At 36.1% G+C, this 19,537-nt stretch overlaps 1 protein-coding gene across 2 annotated transcripts in view; it reads right to left on the bottom strand.

The window, feature by feature from the left end:
• Window positions 1–3,820: 3,820 nt before the first annotated feature.
• HNF4G (hepatocyte nuclear factor 4 gamma) overlaps window positions 3,821–19,537 on the bottom strand; it is a 62,795-nt gene continuing 47,078 nt past the window's right edge. For both annotated transcript variants that reach the window (XM_051768925.1, XM_051768924.1), the window contains exons 4-10: window positions 16,913–17,019; window positions 12,734–12,889; window positions 10,579–10,666; window positions 8,414–8,566; window positions 8,006–8,242; window positions 7,408–7,530; window positions 3,821–7,033 (exon numbers count right to left, since the gene is read on the bottom strand). In XM_051768925.1, the coding sequence (XP_051624885.1) occupies window positions 6,915–7,033; window positions 7,408–7,530; window positions 8,006–8,242; window positions 8,414–8,566; window positions 10,579–10,666; window positions 12,734–12,889; window positions 16,913–17,019 (983 nt within the window). In that variant the 3' untranslated portion in view covers window positions 3,821–6,914. The remainder of the gene's footprint in view (window positions 7,034–7,407; window positions 7,531–8,005; window positions 8,243–8,413; window positions 8,567–10,578; window positions 10,667–12,733; window positions 12,890–16,912; window positions 17,020–19,537) is intronic.

Raw genomic sequence — 19,537 nt, 5'->3', positions numbered from 1 at the left:
TTGTTCTGTTTTATTACATTTCTGATCAAGACTAATGCTCATTAAAAAATCTAATATGACAATGAAAAATTTTATATAGAAAATTCTTGTCCTCTATTACAATTGCTATCTGCTCCACTTTTTGGAAACCACAGCAAATTAGACTTGGGCCATGGTAATCTTAATTATATCTTGAAATAGATGATGTTGGAAATATATTGAATAAACTCTTTTGGTGAGATTGCCTTTGCCTCTTAATTTAAAATCTCTATGTTCATATTCTTGCATTATTTAAATTACAAAAGGCAGGCATCTGAAAAACGGGATGCTTTGTTGGGCAGTCATATTCATGAAAATTCATTCAATTGTGAGAGGGGTCAAAAAAACAGGGGAGAAAAAAAATGCTTGCTGATCAAAATGTAACATAAGCTGCACCATTCCATTTAAGCAGCAGAATGCATAGACTAAAAAAGTTGCATATGATCTCAAAATTGTGTTTCTACGAATTTGTCATACTTTTAGCTAGAGAGCAGTTGTAACCCAATGCTTTACCTTTTTTATTTAGAGAAGACAAGAAATAGGGGCCATTTTAATAGGTGACACAAGCACTCTGCATATCAGGTGGCTGTTGCGAAGGTGACAGATGAGAACACCCCCAGATTCAACACCCTTTTTTTCCTCCGAAGTTGTATTAAAGTGAAATATTGACTCTGCACTCATCTAAAAACTTGACCAAGGTTTTATCTCATCTCATTTGGCCTATAAGAAGCATGAAACAGATCATGACACAGCAAAATGGGTCAGCTGCTACCAAGGTCACTTTGTAAGGTGACTGCTGGCATCAAAGCATCATCTGGGTGCTAAATGTCTTGCAGCATTCCCTGAGTGGGGGAACTTGCAGAGTTGCTCCAAGAAAAGTAGTCAGGACATCTGCACATTTAGTGCAGGTGATGCAACTGGTTCAGCTATGTCACACTCAACAAGATATGATGATAAAAGGGGATTCTTGATATTAAGCACTGCCATGAGCTACATGAACGACACCGTTTCACTCCCATGGCGTTACTGCCCCTTGATTAAGGATGTGTTCAAACAACACCTAGAGGAAGGGTCCCAGAGCAGTGATGCAGAATGTGCCCAGGCCTCCCTGTACAGCAGCCCTTTGAAGAGCCAACAAGCTGTGAGTGGGCACTTGAAGGCATGTTAGGCTGCTGGAATATGTTTTGTGAACCGCTTAATAAAAATTGTAAATTAATCATCTGTTCCAACTGAGTATGAAGTTTGCAATCTACAGGTGATATGCTGAACCACAAACCAAACTATATTGAGCAAAGCTGTCTAATCTTCTACCTCCAATGTAGAGGTTTTCATAATCTCTTCATGGAATCAACAGCGTTAGGCAATTTTGCATGTCTTCTTTTCTTTCGTCCTTTCACTGAATTGCCTTGAAAGACTGAAGTACACCTTATTATGTACTCTGTAAAAATATTTTTCGCTAACCAAGCACTATCTCCTTTAACTTCTTAAGGTAATTAAACTTCCAGAGACATCTGCCTGTGCCATCTTTATGATTATGTTTCTTTGAAGACATTCAGTATTCTACAATTGAAACAGCAACTGCTCTGTTTAGTCAACCCACTAACAAACTGGCAAAAGAGGTCATGGGGGAGGCCAAACCCCACAATGCCACTGAGCCTAATCAGACAAGTGAGGTTCTCAACTGTTCAACTCTTCCTTCAATCAGACTCAAAGAGACCAGCCAATGCTACTCAGATCAAAGACAAACATATTTTGAAACTGTGGATTTCTAGGCTTTCTTCTCTAATCTCAGACCACAGTGCTAAGCTTTAGATGAAACTACGCCTTGATCAGACTGGCTAAAGGAAAATATTCAACACTTGCTGCTGTTCACCTCGTCATGTTAGACATCAGTGACATTCACCCTTGCAAAAAGAAAAAGTGGTCTCAGGCTCAAAATCTTTGGGTAATTAAGAGCTCTGTACTGGTGCAAGGGTGTACTGCCACGATGTGACTTGGAGCAGGTGTTGCTGTTAGTGAGGTGACAACCTTCTCCAGACCACCAGTAAATCTAGAGCTGATGTGGCATCTCTGGCTGACACTTGACTCAGATGGACTACCAAATAAGGTCAGTAGCAATCACAGCTCCACCACAACACTAAGGAATAGAGATCATTGTCATAAGGACATTTTTAGGCATAACGTGCTTGCTCCCCTGTCCTGATGACATTTTACCCATCCTGTTTAGAAACTATTTAGATATGTTGGTATTCAAAAAGAAATTATTATATCTTGTGACTCAAAATGAAAGTTCCCTTTCTCTGTCTTTATATAAAAATCTGTGTATTTCATTATATCTTAAAGTTTCTTACCCTTTAATAGAAATATTTAGCATTTTGTTTAAAAATCAGGCATTCATTTTAATTTTTATGAAATAAATTTTTGAAAATATATTCCTGAAATTGAGCACCTTTAATCCTCCCTGCAATGAAATTTAGTTTTTGACTTCATAGAGGGCTTTTTATTTTATTAGACTTTCCAATTCATGAAAATATTTGGATTTGCCACAAGACAATCAGGAACCAGAAGTAAGCAGTGATTGATGCTAGCCTTGATGATGTTCTCTATCTTTTTATATTACAAAAACAACAGAAGACAGGGAAGCACAATTGCATCATGACTTTAAATTTGGGGATAAACATTTTTTTTTCCATTTCTAATTTTTTCCTAGGGAGAATAAAGGGAAAGAATAAAGCTAATGGCTCTATTATCAGGACCAATATGAAAAATGTAAAAATTAATTGCAAACCGATACAGAAGAGTTTTGAAAGACTTAACTAAAATGTGGACCTAAATATTTGCTTAGTATATACTTTAGCATAAGCAGCCCAAATGTTTGAGGTGTGCAACTAGAAATAGTCTGTGGAAAGACATATAAAATGTTAGTCTGTCAGACTGACAGACATCCTTGAGGTAAAAACAGACCTGCCAAGTATACAAATATAACCAAGAGCTATAAAAAGTTTTCTTACATTCCGAGAAGGTTAAATTTTCTGTTGCAGAAGATTCCTGGAGCTCAGTAAATCTCTTTGCTCACTTTCAGAATTCTTTAGTTGGGAGAAATTCTGGACAGTGATTATAACTGAAAGCTAGTTCATCTGTCTGTAAGATATACACTCCTGATTTGCCTATTGGAGCTGCTTGTAAAGCTGATTTACGGCAATCCTTGAAGAAGAGTCTGTCAGTGCTTCATAGCATTAAAAGTGTAGGGGGTTTTCCATATTTTCTCCATTGTAGGCTGAAAAAAAAAATGTCTTCTGTTCCCTAAAGTCATAAACATCCTACACCCCACCCAGCATTCATGAGTAAATGTTTCCTTCATCTAGGGTAATCAGCCACTGACACAAGTTCCTCAGAGGGACCTGAAGACCTCCAGCATTCAATAAATGGAATCTCCTCTTCCTCCCGTGGCAGCTTTGCCCTGCAGCTCTACACTCCACAGTAGAGCGTATGGGGGCAAAAGCAAGCAGCCCAAAACACTGTGTTACTGCCACCACCCAATTGAAAACAACCTCCAACCACAACTCTATTCAAAATCTACTCAAAGAGACATGCAACTAAACATAATTTCCATGGCTGAGGAGACACTGGTTATCTAAAAAAATATATTGTAAACAGTGTTTCTAAAGTTATCAAAGTCTTTGTCTACAAAATAAATAACTACACGTAGATTTGCCTAAATAATAATACACTAGAGCAATGAAAGGCAGTGATTTGTTAACTTATCCCTGTCCAGAAAAAAGAAAGGCTATTGAACATATGGTTCATTTTAAACATAGATGGAATTAAACATGTGCTTCAGTTCTCTTCTGAGTCAGAACTAAAAACTGAAAACCATACCTATGTATACTTTGCTATGTTACAGCAGAATCAACTACAGTGTTGCCATCATATTCTTTCATATGATTTCAATATCCTGCTTGAGCAGGGGGGTTGGATTACATGTCCTCCAGAGGTCTCTTCCAACCTCAGCCATTCTGTGATGCTGTGAATACTGTAGAGATGGAAGTATGTGAGTTATATACTTATTCATAATGTAAGCAATATAAAGCATTCTCATTGTTTAAGTAAATAGCCAAAAAATTTACCAAAAGGCAAATGTGTCATTTGGATCATTTATTTTTCTTTATTAAGCTTTGATGAAAAACAGTCCATTTGAAATATTTTCAGCAATCATTTCAATTCCAAATGCTCAACACAAAAACTTGGTATCAGAGTTCAAACATATAAAGTTACACCTCATTATAATTTAATATTTAACAAAGCTAATCATTTCTGATTTTTCATAATTAAGTTTAAAAAAATAATGTTACATTTATAAAATAAATCAGCTTTTCCCAATAAATTACAGTGGTGTTCTTATTCCAAAATGTAATATATCATACAAAATAGATAACAATGTTTTGTCAGACAAAACACTAAAGTATATCTTTCCTCCAGTACATTTTGGCAGTGTGAGAAAATATTTTATTGTACACTTGATATCTAAAGTACAGTGTGAAAAATAAATCCATTAAGCTATTATGTATATCTCTTATATAAGGCAGAGGTAGCCAACTTGGGGACTACTTTTTATTTCCAGTTAAATGTTTTTAGTCAGACCAATACTGCCACGTTTATGCAACTAACTTAATTAATCTGACCCATTAAATTCATGTAGATCCACCTTGAGTCCAACACTCTTTCTATGACAAGTACACAAAAGTGAGCCCAATCAGTAAACTTTTGGGCTGCTCAGTATCTCTCACACATGCTTTACCTCTGTGTTTCACCATAAAGTGTTGGTGGTGAACTTGTAAAAATAGCACATTCTGGATACCCCTAAAGTTAATGGCAAAACTTCAGAACCTTATTCTGTCATAAAAACTCATGCTAAAAGGAACTTGTAAAAAGAGCAATGCCTTGATAAAAAAACAAACAGTAAACAGCAAAAAGAAAAACCATCTATAAAGCAAAAGGCAAATGTTAAGAGCCACTGCATGGACTTTACAAAAGCAACTACTTTAAAATAACAAGAAACACAGCATCTACCTGGTAGTAGAGTATTCTCATTAAAGCCTTTTGAATGTTCAGGTTAGTTCAGCATTTAATGTGTTGCATTTCCTGCCTACAAAAATGTATTTGAAGAATCACTGCAGATTGTTTGAGCAACTTCTACAAGCCAGAGGTGTAACTACACCATCTTTGGATGTTGTCATTAGTGAAGGTGTTGTTCAGGATGATCATCTCACCTCGCAGAAATTCTGACTCAGAATTTCTGACTCTGACTATTTTCTCTTTGCAATAGTTCAGCAAACTGTAATATTTTATTATATCTTTTTCATCCGTTTCTCTCTTACATATCTTCTGAGAAGAAAGTCTACTTTAAAGTAGTAAAGAAAAATCAATGCTGTCTGGAATAAATAAAATGTGCAAAGTGGTAATTTTCTTATGATGTCAGTATTGTAGGAACAACATATCACTTAATATATTAGATTATTTTCACGAATTGTAACTGAGTATACATGCCCAAGCGAGCATGTGTCACATGCTCCACTTTGTGCAAATCCACAGAGGGCCCAAATCCAGATGAGTTGTTATAGACTTCAGACACAAAACTTAGTCAATGTTGGATCCTCCCAAACTGTAATGGGAGGAAGAGGAGGCGGGAGTTCATCACAGAAAATTGATTCATCCCAAGCTTCTGAAAACTCTTAAAAATTGAGAGGATGAATACTTTGTGGGCTGGCTGTCTTCTGGCTTGAAATACCATGGCTCAAACTAGGAACACCTGGAGCTGAACTCAGGTACATTTGCCACTTCAATTAGTTAGCCATACCTTTCCAGACAGAGCTGCTACATTAACTACAACATCTCTGTAGGTGAAGTTTAGGGATTGCTGAAACATGCATTCACCAGCCAGTTAGGTAAATAAACCCAATGGCTACACTTACACAAGTAAATCAAACAGCACAAAGTCTATACTCCACTCCTGAGGTCAAATGGCACAGTCTGTCTGTATTCCTCTCTGTCCCCTAAAAAGGGGTCTGTATCCAAAGCACCTGGTGAAAAGTGTCCATAGACTGGCCTAATTCCCAAAGTGTGCCCATAAATTTTTGGGGAGAGTACTAGTTAGTCCTGACAACAAAGCATACCAGTCCTTGTTTTAACTATTTAGCAATGTAAATGCTTTGCCACTATCCAATTGACTGATATGACATTACTGTCTATACAGATTTTAAAAAGCCCTCAAGCATATTCACCCACGGCAGGCCCTCTGACTCATACAAACAGATGATCAGGAAGGATTCAACACTTGTGTTGAAATTTTACTTGAAAGAGATGGTCCTTTCAAATCAATATTTTTTTAAATGAGTTGTGCATTTCTGTCCTTTTTTTTTTAATTCATGTGCTTTTTTGGTAGCCTACTGGTTTACTATTAGTGGAACTTTGGCTTTTGCCTGATTAACCTACTTTTTCTTCTCGACAATTCACAGCTAAACAAGCACTAACCAGTTCTGTCACAAAAAAAATATATATACACATCTAAAACAATAATATTAAGACAACAACTAAAACAGGAAATAAAAACATGAATCTGTGCAGTTATAAGATCTAAAAATGATATCAACCTCTATACATATTTGTCAGACTTCAGTGTCCACAGTTACAGTTGTATGTGGCAGTCAGAACTTTTCAGATCATGAGGTGTTTAAAGGAACACCCACAGCAGTGGCTGCTGAGGAAATAATTTCGTTTATCAACCTGAGATTTTAAATGTGCAAGTGTCCTACCAATTTATCTAGTGCATAAAAAGGAAGGAAGGAAGGAAGGAGGGAAGGAAGGAAGGATGGATTAAGGCAGAGACAGAAACATCATCACAATGGTTTTTGTTTCAAAATAGACTGCTGTGCAATGACTGAAGCCTGATTTGCAGACATTTTGTATTCTTGTCCAGAGCCTTGAGGAGGGGAAGGTAGTGGAGTTTCTGGAGTTGCTGAAAAAGAACACAGAAAGAATTTATAGTCTGGCCTACTCTGCATATGTATACTACTGCACTGAAAGGGAGTTGGTTACATTTGACATGTTAGGGAAATAGGATATTTTAATTAACTGAATTTTTAGTTTATTAAAAATTGTGCACGTAAAAACAATTATATATCAGAATGGTGTTGAATTTTTAAAATTAGATTAAATTCAGGTCAAAGTCTCTTATTTAACACCATTTATCTACATACATTTTTAATGCACAATTATTTTAAGAATGATGATGAAATAACTCTATGAGCACTGACAGGCCACCACTCTAATTAATATTTTTAAATGAAACAGTGAAATCTTATGACAGAAGGATAACTTGCAATTACTTACAAATCTGTTCTGTATGTACAGGAGCAGACATTGAACTTATGAGGATTGTTTGGCCAGTTAATGGATCTTGGGCTAAGTGAGGATGCATTGGGTGATGCAGATGACTGGCATCATTAGAAGTACCTGCAAAAATAATATGTGCATATATCAATTCAAAAGAGCATGTTGTTGCCAGCAACTAATACTTCAGTAATTACATTTCCACAGAGCAAATATTTTGATTGGGAATTTGAATAATTGCCTCTGGGTATTCATTAAACAATTATACCAGACTTCAACCATATTAAGCACTGTGTTTATTTTCACTGTTTTGACTGCAATAACAGTGGATTTCATGAAATATTTGTAAGGATTCTTTCATCCGCGAAGGGAATTGTAGGACGACCCAGCAGTGACTGAGAAGTACACGGCACAGTCTGTCGTAAGACTAAGTTAACAAGATGAACTGCCAAGACAAGAAAGCTTTAGCTAACAATTACACGACCCAAAGCTCAGACAGTGAGTCAGCATGGTTGATTACATCATGAATCCCTCAAGATCCCAGCATGCTAAATTCAACATAATACAACACAGTATATTTAGCAAATTGTTAGTTTACCTCCTAGTAACATCTCCTGAAGCAAACTGTCAATTTTAACAATTCCAAATAGTTTAACCAATTGTATTTGCTCAATCATTTGCCAAGTGATGCTCTGGAGTGTAGGCAGTAGAAGAAGTAGTTCTCCAAATCTTCCTCTGGAGTCGTACTGACGGTCATTAATATAATCCTCTAAACTGATTTGGACTTGGAACCGCATATTCTTAATCTTCATTGGGTTACTCAGGCCTTTTGCATCTTAAAAAATGACAAAAATTTAAAGTCAAGGCAGATTATGATTTGGAAGGAGCATCTTATATTTTTCATTTGATTCTTTTCCATTCATGAACAGATTCTACATTAACAAAAATTACTTCCAGTAATTCTTCCACGTGTAAAAAATTCTGAGAGACTTTTTTGTAAAAATACCTGGATCAAAAAACACAATTGCTTTCAAGCAAGCGTACTCATTGTCGTCTATTTGAATTTCCTGGAAGGGTCGAACTAATTCATCCAGAATGCGATTTGCCACTCGGCAGATCTCTACTTCAGTACTGTTGCGATGGATTATGTAATTGTTGCCTTAGAGAAAAAGAATACCAACATGTGGATTAATATAAAGATTTTCATGTAACACACGAGATGCAACCCATTCTCAAAAGCACATTTCAGGTTAATAATTTTTTTAAGTAATAACTCTCCTTTGCATTATACAAAAGTGTTCTTTCCAAACAGAGTACATGTGCAAATTATAGCTGTCACCCAGTAAAAAATCTGTACATGTAAATATGCCAACATGTATGGTTCCTGATTAGTCCACAGGACTGAGGGTCATGTTTGAATGCACAAGTATGGAGCAAGTAGACCTTTATCTTTACATAACAGATAAATATAATAGTAAATTGATCTTAAAATGTCTTCTTCCCCAATTAAAATAATACATCCCAAGTTGAATGAAGGATTTGTCAATACATAGGAGAAGATAAGGGGAATGCTTCTTTTTCTAATAGGTGCTCCTCTTACTCCTGATAAAATTTAGCAGCATCATAAAATTTTCAGTATAGAAATAATTTTCCCTCTTTCTTTAATTTTAAATTTCCATTTTGGAGAAGTCTGCACCATGGCATCTTAATTCACCTCCTGGCGAACACTGGCAAAGTCACAGAGCTTTCAAAAGCCACCAAAGCAGTTTTTGAAAGAAAAGCTGAAGATTATGTCACAAGGGATCCATGCCAAAATGACTCATAAACTTTACAGATACCAAGTACCAGAAATAAGCCTTAAAGCCTCAAATCATTCTTCTTTTGATACATATGCTGATGCCCATGACACTGAATATAATTTTCTGCTTATTATTTTTTCATTTTTTTACCTTATTACCTACTAATCCCAATAAAACTGCAAATATTTCTTTTTTATTTAAGTTTGTCAGTAAAACAGCATCTAGAGAAAGAACTACATTAAGAAAGCCATTTGTATAGCTTTTATCTTGAAAGGATTGGTGGTGAAATACCTCCAGACCAAGCCCTTCTTGTCCTTTTAATGTTATAACAGATGTAAAAATAAATTCAAGATGATTTAGAGCTGTGAAAAGGCTGTCCCAAAGAGGGAGGAGAACAAGTATTAAAAATGTCCTTGTTCCATAACACCAGTGAAGAGACTAGTTTGAGTCCATATTCCATACAGTCTTGCCTCACATCAAAAATCCTGTCCAAGATGACCTACACACTTTCTCATAAAACAGCCCAAATGCTGCACATGTTTAATGTTCGGCAGATTACACTTCAGAGTGGCAGAGCCCTGTTTCAAACAATGTTAACAAATGCCTCATCAAGTCCCTATTCACACAGACACACACCCCATCTGGTAACTGAGCCTCTCTGTTGCATGAACTAAGATAAGACATGCTTCCACCATGCAACAATGTCTTTTTCCCTAACAGCTATGTTCTCTTTACATAACCCAGTGCAGGAGCCCTTTCAAGTGACCAAGAATATGCTTCTGCAGGCATGACTCCTCCCCGTGCCATGGATGCACCCATCTGCCACATGTCAGGGACAGCAGGTGAGCTGTTTACATGATGGCCATGTGCTGACTGTCAAGGCAGCAGTGAGAGGGCTCTTGGGAAAGTGAGTTGAAGGGAACAGGCTATCCAATATTCTAGCCAGTAGAGTCTTCTCTGACTGTGCCTAAAGGACTCTTGAGAAAGCTCCAGATAAATGGTTTTCATGAAAACTGAAATTAGTACACGTGGAAACAGGCTGGCTGCTGCTCTCTTAAACAAAGGGGGGTTTATGATGGGGCTTTTTGTTGTTTTCTTCTGATTTTTTTAAGGGATAAAGGTGTAGAAAGGATGCTAATGTAAGGAGACAATTGTCAGGAACTCCTTTAAGTTTTGGTTTGTAGCATCCAATATTAGCTCACCTATCCATCTGCTTTTGCTGTAACAGGCATGTGACATTATGTCATTAATAGCTATTTAACATTCAGAGAATGCATTGCTTTGATTGTGCCAGAACAGTTGTCTCACTTAAGTGATTACATGGTTGCTAATGTACATCATCATTAATAAGTAAAACAAAACCAATATTTACCTAAAAGTAAAATGTCCTTATACGCCATGGACCGTTTTGCTGCTCCAAGCAACAGGTGTTCCCCAGCATGTGCTCTTAGCAGGGCAACCTCATGAAAAGAACAGCAGACTCAATAAATGATAAAGCAGTAAGTTCCAACAAGAGCAAAAGAAAAGAGGTTGCATATTACTGTGTATTAGGTACACGTTTAAGACAATTAAGATTTTAATATAAAAATCTTAACACCATAAAAACAGCACTCTATAATTAAATCGTCATTCTCTGTCACTTCTAGCACTCAGTCCAGATTTTAAACATTAGGCTCTGCAAAATACTTATCAATAAATACACAATCTACTTTTATTTACTAGTGTGTATTCCCTTGCAAAGTTTTCTCTATCATTTTAAGTTGACACTTAAGACTCCAGTGGGCTGGAATGAACTGCTACAGTGAATTTGGCAGTATCAGTGTTTCATTTCCCTCAACTTGAACCAAAAATTTATGTGGTACTTAAAAGAGCTTTTTCCACAACAAAGCCAGATATGCTAAAACAGCCACTACTGTCAACAAAGAAAAATCCTGGTTCATACTGGGAAGGCACTTGTGCTTATTTGTTTACTCTTTGTCATCTATTTACTTTCCTTTGGTTTTGATGTCTTCTTGAAACTTCAGCAATGGTCTCTATTTCCTCAAGGAACTCATCTCTTGGCAAGTAATTCTAATCCAAGCCAATACTTTATGAGTAAACAGTACCTAGGTACACTTATCTGTTAAGACTTTTTTGGTTCTCAGTTAGTTAACTTAGCTGCTCTGGCCTCCTTTATGGTTTGGAAATCAGGCTGACTCCCAGATCAGGAATAATTTGTTCAAAACCAGATGTTTTATTTCATTACTAAATGTACAGTGCTCCTTAGAAATTTGCTATCACAAATGAAAAAGTGGTATTTGCTTTATCTCTCAATATCTTTGTCCCTCTTTTTCTAAGCTACTTAAGGTTTTTCCCAACATGTACTCTTCAATCACTGTAAGGATGTTTTCAGCCTGCCCTTCTAAGATGATAATTTATTTTTTTAAATGCAGACGGAAACTTTTTAATGACGTCTTATACCTTCCCTTTTCTTTCACGCCATCTTAACAGTAAAAGCAGCAATATTTTTTTCTTGTTTTTGTTGCCCTTGTGCAACCAATGCACTTAAAATTCTCCTTCTTTCACACGAACAGAGTTTTAACTTATTCCAGTACGTTGAGCTTGTGCACATATATCATACTCTGTGGGTCTGCAAAGATATCATTAAACTCCTATTTTGGGGGGTCTCCTGTGGCCTGAAACATGTTCATATCCCTGAGGAAGAATATAAGAGGGAATGACTCAGTTTGAGTATCAAAACCAAGGATGAATCTAACACTTCTTGCAGGATTTCGTTAAAAACTGAGAGACCGAAGAGACAAAAAGTAGGATTTACACAATTGCAGTCACAGAGCGATTTTCAAGATGTATCAGATTTTGGTGGACTGGAGTTGAGAGATCTCAAGCAACCAATTAACCTCCTACCCAGGCCGCTGGTGAAAGAACTGCTCACCACAATGTGGGAATATTGGTTCTGGGTGTGCCAACACAACTTACTCTGAAAGCGGGTGATATATTAGGATATATTATAGATGTGATGATAGATCAGACCTCTGTCATAAAAACCCTTGTAAATTTTCAAGGCTTGATGCTTTTTTCCTCACATTCATTATATACAATATAATTTTAGTACATTGTAATATATGAAAGATTATGTGCTATGGATTGATACCAGTACGTTTGGAATTTGTTCAAGATTCTAATGGCTTTTATTTTTTTCAAGTAGAGAAGCCCTGCTTCTAATTAACATGCTGCCATATTATAATTAAAGGTGAACATGAAATAAATACTTATCAAGGTCAGAAAAAAGTTCTGCTTCCAAAAGACTACAGAAAGAACAAAATGCTTAGAGACATGCCGTTTTGCTGCTTCTTTTTGTTAATATTTTTTATGTGGTGGTGTTATTTCAAAACTTAAAAAAAAAAGAAAAGATGTGGGTCTAGCATTCAGATCTATTTGATCAGACCAAAAAAATCATGACACATTCAAAGATTACAGGAGTAACAGAACAGTATAATTAAAGTTTTCTCTTTGGTGTCCTCTTATACCTGGTCATCCAGTGGTAATTCACAGAAGCCTGGAATATATTTAGCCCATTCCACCAGGACCAGAAGTTGTTGCTTCATAGATTCACAGACATCACTAACACCAGCAATTTTCTTAACGTTTATATCAGTGCTAGAACCAGGACTGGACACTGAGATCTGGTCATTACAAGAGAAAAAAATTCAACATGTTAAATTTCATATCGTTGCATTTTCACTGGTTAACAGAATATTTAAGAAAATATCACGGCAGTAAGCATGGATACTCTTGAGAAACTCCTGGACCACATGGACCATTAGTCTGCACGTAAATTATAAATTTTTATTTCTCATTATTACCAGTGTGCATTGCAGTATTTAATTATTCATATCATGATACAATACCTTCTCATTCCAAAATGCTATTTTTAAATATACCAGAGACCTTATCATTCATAGAGGGGAGGTGGTTTCTTTTTTTTTTCCTTTAAAAGGGTTGACATTTACTTCATTTCAGAAAAAAAGAAGAGCTCATAGGGGCATGCAGTAATATTAAGGGCAGAGAAAGAGAGTGATAAAGGGGTAGCATATTCTTCTAGTGAAAAGATAAGTATCATTAACTTTAGAAGGTAAAACAGGGGGGTTTTAGTGCCTGGAGGAGAACAGTTTGCAATGATGAAGCAGCAGTGTAGGCAGAGGCCTGAGACATTGCAGAGGAAATGTAAAGGATATGAGTGTGCATTAGACCACCTGCAGTGAACAGTGTTCTGTGAAATAGGAAGAGAGCAATATCTTTCTGGGCCTGAAGCTGGGACAGTTTTACATAATCACTGAGCCAAATCCTGAAATTCTTAATGACTTTTCAAGAAAAGGAACAAAACCAGGTTTGCTCTTAAGCCAGGCAGGAAAGACAACTTAAGATAAAGCCAAGCCTGAGAACGTAAGGTCCGAAGGTCAGTTTATAGCTGATATCATACCAGGGAAGAAAAAGAAAAGAGGTAACAGAAAAGGTTAAAAAAAGAAAAAGGAAAGAATAAAAAGAGAAAGAGAAAGAGAAAGAAAAAAAATAAAGAAAAAGAAAGGAAAAAAAGAAAAAAGAAAAAAGAAAAAGAAAAAGAAAAAGAAAAAGAAAAAGAAAAAGAAAAAGAAAAAGAAAAAGAAAAAGAAAAAGAAAAAGAAAAAGAAAAAGAAAAAGAAAAAGAAAAAGAAAAAGAAAAAGAAAAAGAAAAAGAAAAAGAAAAAGAAAAAGAAAAAGAAAAAGAAAAAGAAAAAGAAAAAGAAAAAGAAAAAGAAAAAGAAAAAAAAGAAAAAAAAAAGAAAAAAAAATCCCTCCACTACAACCCCAAAATCCCACCACTGTAATAGACATATGAAATTGACTTTCCCTTTATGTTTTATTACTAGAAGCATACTCAGGAAATGATATAGGGTGATTATCTTCCTCAGGAAAAAAAATTAAATGTTTGATCTTCCAATAGCATACCTGTACATACTTCAGGATGGTGGAAGCTATTTAGGTTGACCTGCTATCAGTTCCCCTTCATTCATATATCCATGTTAAAACCCACAGTGGGATCTGCAGTGAAATCCCATTATCCTTGGGTAGTCAAAAGGAGTTGCACTTCTGAACTAAAGCTCAGTGCTTCCTACATAATTGAGTAGTGTAAAACACTGAAAATAGCTTAGATATTAATGTCAGTTAACCAGCTGAACATCAGTTCTCAGGGAAATTAGAGAAGCTAGACAGGTGAAAACCTCCTCAGACACATAATTCAAAGGCTATCATGAAGGAAAAAGGTTAGAGGTATTGTTTCTTTGCAGATAGAGCATTTGAGAAATCCACGCTATAATCATGAGTCCATTTCTGGCATCTCTTCTACAAAAACATAGTTGAAAATACTGAATATCATTCAGGTGAGAGCTATTAGAGTGATTCAGTCTAGAAAACCTTCAGCAAAGAAAGAGAGTAAAGAAACTCAACACATTTCACTGTTTTTCCAGAAGAGTAGAAGAGATCTTGATCAAGACTCAAAAGTACAAAGAAGAGACTTCTGAGAGCAGGTCACACCTGAGAAAGATACCACCATGCACCAACTAGGAGATAATACAAGAACGTAAAGAAGAGGTAGATTGTTTAACTGTTAGTCATACCAACTCATGAAGTTAATACATTGTCTTTCCTTTAATATCTTTTAATCAAACCTGTGCATCTTTATAAATTAAAAATTACATTACAAACTATAAACTACATGCCAAAATTACTTGCTGAACTTCTGCTGGGGACTCATAGGATGACTTCCATGGAGTTCATTATTAAGATTTCATCTCTTCACAAGGATATGAAGATATGGACTTTCCTATTTCTATTTCTCTATTGATTTAACCTTCCTCTCATTTTTGGGGTGCAACACGGTAGTCACTGACTTCATAGAATCATAGACCAGTGTGGGTTAGGAAGGACCTTGAAAGATGATTTCATCCAATCTTTTGTGGGAAAGTAAGCCTAGATGATGGACTCATCTAGTTCCTCAGGGATGAGGACTCCACCACATCCCTGAAAAGGTTGCTCCAGTAATTGTTTATTCTCCCTGTAAAAATTTCTTTCTTATATTGGGATGAAACCCTTCCCAGTGGAACTTGTACCTGTTAATGACTTGATGAACATGACAATTTAACACTATATCCCAATTGTCCTGAAAACCTTCAGGGACAGATGGTTTTATGCCTATGGGAGTCGAGCATGTCCCTTTCATATTTACATAATCCTGGAAGCCTCTCTTGAGTCTGTAGGTGAAAAATTGTACTTGGACAATTTCCCCCTGTAAGGGATCTTCAGGAACAAAGTAATTAATTTGCTCTATTTAATATGAAAATTTCAAAAGAGATGAATGCCACCCTCTTCCTCATTTCACAGCTGAAGGACTTGGATAATGACTTGGGACACTACCTCCTCCTTCAAGTCTCTCCTCAGGACTGAACTCATCTTACAGGCCTATTTGATTGAGAGAAAAACAAGTACTTCTAAGACTTGACTTTTCCACCATGTTAATGTAGTCTCTTGGACTTTGAGGCCAAGATTGTATCTTCATATATGCTTGACATAGTGGAACTAATTCTGTCCCACCAAATAGTACGTAGAATAAATCTACACATGTACACAAGGGGATGTTTTAGGCCAGGAATCTACTGTTTGAAGAGAACTTTGTGCCATAAACAGCTGAGGATGTGATTCTGTTTAAGACAGTTCTTATTCTTGAATTGCATATACCAGTCGGAAATGATTAACAGAGTAATACAAAAAAGCACAATAAGCAACTTCAAAAAATTACTAAGGAGGTAAAAATAGCTATATTTTTCATAGTGTATAGGTATGAAAGGTAGGAAGGTCCATTATGTCCATCTAGTCTGCCCAGACATGCAATATGTGCCAAAGACATATCACCCAGTAATTCCTGCATCAATTCTTTACAGACAGTTCCAGCCTAAGAGAGATGCTGATAAAGGATGAGATTACAAAACATTTGGGGATGTATAAATCAGTCAGCATGAAATCATAAAGGTGGCAGTTAAATTCTAAGCAAGTTAGTAAGAGGTGCAAGAATGCAGAATCAATGATCATGATTTATCTGAGCTGCAGAAAAGGACTAGAGACTGTTCCATGCAGCAATTGATTGGATAGGAAAAAAAAAGAAAAAGAGAAAATGAAGTTCAGATGAGACAAAGAAAATTCAAAAGCGAGATGTGAACAGACTCTGCAGTTGGAACATTTCTGTTTGCCTTACTTATAATGTCTAAGGATATTAAAAACTGGATTTTCAAAAGAATGTAAAGAAATGAGTGTAATGGCTTTGGACAATTTTTTCACTAATACTTCATGGGAAAGCCAGCTTCAAGGATAGATAGATGCCACAAGCTGCCTAAGACAGCAACTGATTTAAAAGCAGTAAGAACCATAAAGCTTTATTAAGAAAGGTGCCTAAGACATATTGTCCTGGACAAAGTAGAATTTTTTTTATTGACTTTGCTTCAAGAATGTATTCTATTACTGATTCTTTCACCGGGAACAGGAAGCTGGGTGCATTTTGGAAGTAGAAGAAAGTAATCTCAATAATTATATTCAATGCAATAAAAAACTGAAAAGTATTTAGATTTAGTAAAATCAGTCTTAAAGTTACTAAATAATTTTGTGGTATATCTCAGTACCTGACGGGAGAGTGTCTCAGCTTGTGACAATGTGCTAATAGAAGGAATGTTGCAGCCATCAAAGGTGTTTCTTCTTGTACTTATCCTGTCCCGTTCATTTTGTACAGCTGGAAAAGAATAATCATCTCATTTACTGACTCGTAAAAGCTGACACACAGTATAATTTCAGAAGTTTACCGTATTTCAGAAGATAACTGTAAGAACTGAAAGGTCTGACATTCAAAGAGGATGATCTGCTTTTAGCTCCGAGTAATGAGGAAGAATGACAATACATGTTTATGGTCTCTATCTGTATATTACTTGCCTGCAAAAAGTATGTATAACTAATTATAGATAGATACTGAATTATCATCACTTTTTTCAGTGGCTTTATTACTATAAAACCTCTTTCTTCCTTTGAACCTGAGACATGTTCTAATTTTGTTATTTCAACCAATTTAATAAGTAAAGTAGTTTTTATCATAGTGGCAGAAATGGACACCTCCGAACTGTCAAGCAGGTTAAGAGATACAGCACCACCACTGAAAAAATATCTCAGTCAGAGGAAGTATGAAAGCCCTCCTCCCGCTCTGCTGTGGGAAATTCTGAAAGAGGAATAAATCATGAACTTAACCTAACAGTAAGATAGTTTTGAAACCTAAATCTCATGCTCCTCCTTAGTGACATTTAATTCCTAGCCAGTTTATGGAATATTAACTCAGTTAAAAAGTTTCAGGACAGTAAGTTTTGTCTAATAGGGTACAAAGAAAGGCATTTGAAAGGGCTTAGGATAAGGAACCCTTACTCAGCACACACAAGACTTATGAAGCAACAGGGCATACTTTTGAACTGAAGGAAAAAGAAAAAAATAAAACTATCAGTCAGATATTTCTAAAACCGAAATCACGTCCAAGGTTAGGTCAAGGAAAAAAGAAAAGGGAAAAAAAAGAATTATGCTGATCTTTTTATTGCACAAGGAATCTCATAATTTTTTAAGAATAGCAGTTTTATTTCCAAAGATAAGTTTGCTATTTTATGGGAAACAATCTGCATTATAGAATTTAGGAGCAGTAAGAGAGGTTTCAATAAAAAAAAAAAATAAAATATTTTATGCACAGAATAGTTTCAGAGTTTATCTGAACAATGCACATAGTTTATTCCAGAGGTGTACTAACTTTTTGCAAGGACACTCACTGATGGGTCTTTTATTAAGGTCACAGTAAGAAATTTTGTGTGGTGATAAACACAAAGCGCTATATGTTCATGTAGACAGGAGACAAAAACCATAACCTCTTGTAAAAGAATGCCAAAACATCCACTGAATTTCAGCAGCTTAAGTGCTACATAGATAATTAAAATAATGCCAGCACTGATTAGTATTGCAAAAATAGTAAGGTATTCTGACAATCAGTAGTGAAAGTCACTGGTGGAGTACACTGAGAACCATAGGTGGATGCTTCAATTTTCTCCTACTTATACATAATTTTGGATTATTAGACTAGACTGTCTGTCTGGCTAAAGCCTTTCCGTCAATTCAGGCTAAAATTGCCTTAAACAGAGATTACATGAGGAAGGTGGAATATTTGCTTAAAGAGGCCTTGTACAGCTTTCACCAACTGAAGCCTTTCTTACCTTTGTCTAGCAGAAAAGAAAGATTTTCTAGAAACAAGAGGAGAAACAATCATAGAGACTATGCTACACTTCTTACACTATGAAACATGCCCTGACCATGTGAAAAGGTATGTAACAACACACAAGCAGTTCAGTGTTTTGAATTATTTTAGCACTTGGAAGCCTCGAATAAACATGGCTTGGATGCAATGAAAAAATGAAAGTTTTAGAGGTAGTGGGACCAAAGTAGGGTAGAACAGTGTAAATTAGGTTGAAAGTTTTATGCCATGCACTGGGTTGCATTAGCATCTTAAAGGAAATGACCATTTCTCTGTTTTGGGCTCCTCAGCACATGAAAGATTCTGGCAAACTAGGCAGTGTCCAGAGGAAGACTACGGAGATGGAACCCACAAAGTGCACAAGGTGAAGCAGACCTTATGTGGAAAAGAGAGGACCAACATGGAGGTGGGGGTCTTCATTTCTGTACAGAAAATGGAGCCAGATTCTTTTCAAATCCATAGTGAAAGGACAAGAGACAATGGACACTACCCTAATTGCAGTAAGACGTATTCCAATTAGTTAGAAATTAAAAACTCTTCCCAATGAGGCTGGTCAAGCACTGAAAGAACTTGCCAAGAGAGACTGTTCCATCTCCCCTCTCAGGGACTGTGTAAATCTGTCTGGACAGAGTCCCAAGTAACCTGACTGAACCTAGACACTAGCCTTGCTTTAAATGGGGATCTGAACTAGATGAATTCCAGATGTCCCTTCTGAGATAAATTTCTTTAATTCCAGGTTCTGAAAGTCTGTAAAGCTCTGCTTTTTGCAAAAGTTTTAGGGCAGCTGTGGACACACAGGTCTCCCCCTTTCTTCACATCAGATTGATAATATACATACAATATGTTACCGATTTTAATGACTCAAATTCCAAAGGCTAAAGTTTGTTAAAGGAGATCCATAAGAGCTAGCAAACCTATTTCATTCATACACTGTGTAACACTGTTTAGAATATCCCCATCCAGCTTCAAAAAGAAA

Source organism: Manacus candei, unplaced genomic scaffold (genome assembly GCF_025592945.1).
Source record: "Manacus candei isolate 608988 ecotype Guabito, Panama unplaced genomic scaffold, ASM2559294v1 h1tg000008l, whole genome shotgun sequence".
In the NCBI taxonomy this organism is placed as follows: Eukaryota; Metazoa; Chordata; class Aves; order Passeriformes; family Pipridae; genus Manacus; species Manacus candei.
The sequence above is the reverse complement of the archived record's forward strand: the minus strand, read 5'-3'. Positions and strand labels throughout refer to the sequence as shown.